The sequence below is a fragment of the Mustelus asterias genome, chromosome 16 (genome assembly GCF_964213995.1).
Source record: "Mustelus asterias chromosome 16, sMusAst1.hap1.1, whole genome shotgun sequence".
NCBI classification, from domain to species: Eukaryota; Metazoa; Chordata; class Chondrichthyes; order Carcharhiniformes; family Triakidae; genus Mustelus; species Mustelus asterias.
In genome coordinates this window covers 33,678,620-33,684,379 of record NC_135816.1, presented here as the reverse complement: position 1 = coordinate 33,684,379, position 5,760 = coordinate 33,678,620, and the positions used below count along the sequence as shown (strand labels likewise).

Below are 5,760 nucleotides of genomic sequence, written 5' to 3'. Positions count from 1 at the left end.
AATCCCTGCTATTGAATATATTTCCACCATCCTTTCCGGCACTGTGCGGCAATGTCCAGTTTCTAAAGCATGGCTGTCTGCGGTCGGCCTCTCTGCCGCCGCTGCTCAGTGAGGTGGGGGATGAAGGACCCAGCGGCTTGCGGGCCACCAGCAGCTGCCATACCTGCTGACCGGCCCCGGGGAGAGAGGGGGCTGTGCTTCATCCAGCCTGTTTGGCAAACACTCCTCCCATCCTCCCGCCACTCTGCCTATTCCGCCCCGCTTGTCCCCATTCCCGTCCCTGACGATTAGGTAATATCTATGACTCGTGGAATTGTTATGCATAATAATTAGGTTTTATTATAAACCGGGGCGGTTCGAGCAGCCCGCACTCAGAGGCAAACTTGAGTCTGGAGAGGAGAGAAAGAGAGGAGGGGGAGAGGGAGAGGTCTCGTTTGCTCAGAGCCGGGGAGGAGATTGTTGGTGCTGTTGACATCAGGACTGCCCGTTGATAGCCATTCACTGGCAGCTCACTTCAACTCGCAACCATGAAGGGGCTGGTTGCTGCCACCTTACTCTTGCTGCTCATCGTTATTTGCTCCGTGGATGTGGAAGGTAACAAAACGCGTGTTCATTTCAGGAACGATTTTTTTTTTTACCGACCTGTCTGCTGTTTAAACTTCCTCGCAGGAATCCCCTTCCTCCCTGAAAGAGGAAAGTAAACACCCGGCTAATATTTAGAGCGCACCTCTATGAAATATTGTGACATTTAAAGTTCCAGTCTAATTTTAAACCCATTCACGCCGAAAGTTGCCTGATGGAAAATCTCTGGGGTTCATTTCCAGATATATTTTGGATCAGTATTTTTTAACTGAAATGTTAAGCTTGAATCAGTATTTTTTCCCCCAAATGGCTGTGTTTTAAATACAAATGTTTAGCCCTTGTAGGCAGAATAATGTTTCCAGCGTTTTCTCTTTCGGAGGCAGGATAATGTATGGTCATCCCGTGTGTGGTGTACTTGTCAATGTTTCTTATTGTGTGTTCCATTTCTGGCAGCTTACAAATGTAAATGCACCCGCAAGAGTCCCAAGATCCGCTACAAGGACGTCCGAAAGGTGGAATTTAAACCGCGATACCCTTACTGCAAAGAAAACATGGCCTTGTGAGTGTATCAGTATCCTGGTACCATCCTTGGTGTTAGCTATTTTAGATAGTGCATTAAGCACAGGCAACCCATATGGTGCCCCGGGGGTCACTGTCTCTCATCGGCTTTTTTCTCTCTCTCTTGCCAGTGTCACCATGACGAAAGGGGATCGGTTCAGGGGTCGGCAGTACTGCTTACACCCCAAACTCCCCACCACCAGACATCTGCTGAAACGGTACGAGTCCTGGAGAGAAGGCATTCGGTGAGTTGGCATTCACCCCGATACCCTGCTGCGTGTTTGTCTGTCAATTGAACTTTCTGCAAGTTGTTACTGATGTTTTTCTTCTTGAAATGGAAGTTCCCGCCAGGGTGTACAATTAGAAATCTTAATCGAAAGAGACTTGTGCTCCCTGTCTAACATCGCCCGGGTTTAGTTATCCGATATTGAGCGCAGTTGTAAATGTATCATTGAGGAAAACTTGTTCAATTTAGTTCTTTCTCTGTCCTAGCAAAGTGCTTAATTATATTACCAAATGCTTGATTTCTGCTGTTTTACTGATGGGGGCGGAGGGGGGGAGTGGGACTTGTGTCTATTCCCTTCCATTTCCTAAAATTCTACACATTGTGGGGGGGACGGGTCCCTCTTTGCAGTTTATTTCGCGGCCACATTTCTCGCAGTGAATTTCTTTCTCCTCCCTCAACTACTTTCTCTGTCGCGGTTTCGCGACCAGTTAAGCGGACAATAGGAAATCTGGAAGGAAATTGCCCCCCCAAGTCGACACAATTTCCAAAGGTTACGTGGCAAATTCATAACGCACCTTGCCCTTGGTTTATATCAAATGTGGCTTCAGCATGAAAGTGGCTCAGTGACATTTTCCTGCACTATCCCCACATTCCTTGATGTATTTAATATCTCAGGGGGGAACTATCATCTCGGTCTTGAACATACTCAATGACATAGCCGCCACAACCCTCTGGAATAGTGAATTTCAAAAATTCACAACCCTCTGAGTGAAGAAATCTCTCCTCTTAGACTTCTGGTTCTGAGACTGTGCCCCTGGTACTCGCATACCGCCCCCCGCCCCCCTTCCCAGCCAGGGAGACATCCTTCCAGGAAACAGTAACTGGCTTTTTTGATTGAAATGAGTTTGAAATTGAAATTGGGCACAGTGGTTAGCACTGATGCCTCACACTGCCAGAGACCCAGTTCAGTTCTGGGCTCGGGTAACTGTATGGAGTTTGCACGTTCTCCCCGTGTCTACCTGGGCTAACTCTGGGTGCTCCGGTTTCCTCCCACACTCCAAAGATGTACTGGTTAGATGGATTGGCCATAATAAAATTGTTCCTTAGTGCCCCAAGATGTGTAGGTTAGATGGATTAGCCATGGGAAATGTGTGGGGTCATGGGGTGGGCCTTGGTAAGAGAGCCGGTGCAGACTCTATGGGCTGAATAGCCTCCTCTGCACTGTAGGGGTTCTACGAGTTTGTTTTAAACTGTACTTTAAAAAAAACATTATGTTTGTAATGTAAACATAATGCAATTCTGCCAATCTGATCAGGAGAAATACCTCCCTTTTTGTCACCATCTAATTTTAGACTGTCCTGGTAACACTAGGAAAACTCTCAAAGTGGCTTTTGGGGCCAATGCTTTTTCACTGCACAGTGATATTAGCTCACTTTGCTTCTTGTATGCTGACATTAACGAGATGCGTATGTCCAAGAGTCGGCGACAGATTTGGGAAGAGGTCCAGGTTATCCCAGCGGGGAAGGTGTTGCATTCCTCTGATCCAGGAGTGCACAGCTTTCCAGCTGTGCTCCAGTACACGGTAGCGAGCAGCCTCAGAAGGTTGATGTGTGCGGAGAGGGCTGTAGCAGACATGCACCTGGGTCACAGTAAAGCCAGCCTCACAGTAAAGGAACTGGAGCTGTAAGGGGAAGCCTTACCACACACAGGGCAAGCCAAAACCACAGGCAGGGAACCCCTCCAAACCACAGGCAGGAACATTCCTCTTTTAACATCCCACAGCCAGGCCAAAACTTCTCGGGATTGAAAAGGCAGTTCCCACCACCTGGCTTCAGACAAGGATCCACATTTAAAGTTTATTAGTCACAAGTAGGCTTACATTAACACTGCAATGAAGTTACTGTGAAAATCCCCTAGTCACTACCCTCCGGCGCCTGTTTGGGTACACTAAGGGAGAATTTAGCATGACCAATTCACCTAACCTGCACATCTTTGGACTGTGGGAGGAAACCGGAGCACCCAGAGGAAACCCACGCAAATACGGGGAGAACGTGCAAACTCCACACAAGAAAGTGACCCAAGCCAGGAATCAAACCCAGGACCCGTGAGGCAGCAGTGCCACCGTGCATTTGCAACCTTTCTAACATAAAACTGCGCAGCAGAATACGTGCATGTGTAACGTTGTGCTGAAGATGTCAAACATTACTATAAACCCTGCAGAATGCAGCGAGTATGCCTCATCCTGTCATCCCATGCTTGTGATACCCGATTGAACAAGTTACCAGGAAAAGGGCTCTACTTCACTGATGTGGCAACACTTGACTCATGTTACCGACCCTTAAGCCAACCTATGGTGCAATACAACCCTTAGGAATGGATACAAGCTCAGCTGAAATTAACAATTCTTTGTGAGTTTATATTGAAATAATGTATTTATTTATTTTGCAGGGTTTATGACGAGTAGTCCTCTCCCCTTTTGCTGAGAATGTACACAGAACCTGCACTTACTGTAGCGGCAGACTAAACTGCGGAAGTCTGATTAAAGGACCTTCGTTTCGAGCACAATGGACTCCCCCCCCCCCCCCCACCCCTTCCCCTCTCTCTATCTCTCTCTCTCTTTGTGTGTCTGGTAATGCATTGCTTGATGTGGAGATGCCGGCGTTGGACTGGGGTAAACACAGTAAGAAGTTTAACAACACCAGGTTAAAGTCCAACAGGTTTATTTGGTAGCAAAAGCCACACCAATGCATTGCTTTACCAGCCAATCAGCTCACAAACTGCAGGGCGCATTGAGAAGTCTGCCAAGCGACTTCCTCCTGCTCCAGTCTACAAACTCTCTTCGCCTCCTTGGCTGTGTGAATACTCGAACGAATACCAGACGGGAAAAAAAATAATGGCTTTCTTCATTAAATATGGTGTGATTTGATATTTTTGTATTTGGCCTATTGTGATATTTAAAGATACACTCGTGACTTTAAACCACTTTTTTGTCATGTGCAGGGGTAATTCCGTGCTTTCATCTGAATGCCGAGGGAATGTCTTTAGGAGACAGCTGTGAATTAAGCGAGGGAAACGATTTAAGAAAACGTCATATTCTGCTTTGTGTGTCTTTGTGGGAGGGAAGTAGATACTTACATTGAAGGGAATAGTGGGTTGGGCCCATCGGAAGAGGTAAAGTTGGTTGTATCTTGTTGCGCTTCGCATTTATCTGTTTCATACCAAATTATATTCATAATCGCAATATACAGTGTACTGTTTGTAAAATAAAATTGGCAGCATTTGAGACTTTGTAATCATGGCTCTGATGAAATCTACAAGAGTTTTCAAATAAAATTTTAAGAAACAGCAGGAAAATGGTTCACCTCATTCGGAGGGAACTGCAAATAACTTGGTTGTATTTCTAGTTATTTTGTATTTACTGTGCACTGTGTTCCCAGTGCACGGGTGAAATAAATATTACATTCAAAACGACCATTCGTTTCAGAAAATAAGCTGTTTCTTTTTCCCCCTCCTCAAAGCAAACACCATCGGTAAGGCAGCTCACAAGAGATGTGATTGAATGTAACGAGTGTGATTAAAACAAAAACAGAAAACGCTGGAAAATCTCAACCGGTTTGACAGCACCTGTGGAGAGAGAATAGAGCCAATGTTTGGAGTCTATCTGACCCTTGGTCAGAGCTGAAGAGAAGAATAATCGGACACCATTTATATTATGGGGGTGTTGGGGGGTTGGGGTTGGGGTGGGGCTGTAATAGATGGGATGGCACGGACAGAAAGACAAAGGGGATGTAAATTGTGGTGATAATAGTCTATGATAATAGCCTTAGAATAAGATTAGTTATGCGAGTCAACATTAAGAGCATTCAAATGGTTATTGGATAAACATATGGATGATATTGGAATAGTGTAGGTTAGAGGGGCTTTAGATTGGTTTCACTGGTCGGCGCAACATCGAGGGCCGAAGGAAGGGTCTGTACTGCACTGTAATGTTCTATGTTCTAGGGGGTGGCAAATTTAAAAAGAGTTGAGGAGAAACTACTTCTCCCAAAGGGTGGTGAATCTGTGGAATTCGCTCCTCCAAAGTGTGGTGGATGCTGGGACAATGAGTAAATTTAAGGAGGAGTTAGATTTTTAATTAGTAATGGGTTGAAGGGTTATGAAGAGAAGGCAGGAAAATGGGGATGAGGAGCATATCAGCCATGATCGAATGGCAGAGTGGACTTGATGGGCCAAAGGGCCTAATTCTGCCCCTATATCTTATAACTTATAAAGGCTGAGAATGGTGCTAATATCGTCCATTAAGAGATCGGAATGTATAAATGGCAGATAAAGGTGCAGAGGGTCAAAGGGCAACCTGAGGAATGTGGCAGTTGGGGCTAGTGGAGATGTTCAAT

General features: G+C 45.7%; 1 protein-coding gene across 2 annotated transcripts; it reads left to right on the top strand.

The window, feature by feature from the left end:
• Positions 1-204: 204 nt before the first annotated feature.
• On the top strand, positions 205-4,837 carry cxcl14 (chemokine (C-X-C motif) ligand 14). Of its 2 annotated transcripts, XR_013499763.1 has the most exons (5): positions 235-594; positions 1,036-1,141; positions 1,272-1,385; positions 3,815-3,990; positions 4,103-4,837. XR_013499763.1 is itself a non-coding variant. In XM_078230880.1 (4 exons), exons 1-4 carry the CDS (start codon positions 528-530, stop codon positions 3,828-3,830), a joined length of 303 nt encoding a protein of 100 aa, XP_078087006.1. In that variant the 5' UTR covers positions 205-527; the 3' UTR covers positions 3,831-4,837. The 2 variants fall into 2 exon arrangements, 1 of the variants encoding a protein (XP_078087006.1); XM_078230880.1 differs by having other exon boundaries at positions 205-594; positions 3,815-4,837.
• Positions 4,838-5,760: the final 923 nt, after the last annotated feature.

Bases quoted from the DNA above. Each gene is read 5' to 3' on its own strand.
- cxcl14 (XM_078230880.1), top strand. From the start codon at position 528: ATGAAGGGGCTGGTTGCTGCCACCTTACTCTTGCTGCTCATCGTTATT. The intron at 595-1,035 runs GTAACAAAACGC...CATTTCTGGCAG, and splicing joins TTGCTCCGTGGATGTGGAAG to CTTACAAATGTAAATGCACC. The intron at 1,142-1,271 runs GTGAGTGTATCA...CTCTCTTGCCAG, and splicing joins TGCAAAGAAAACATGGCCTT to TGTCACCATGACGAAAGGGG.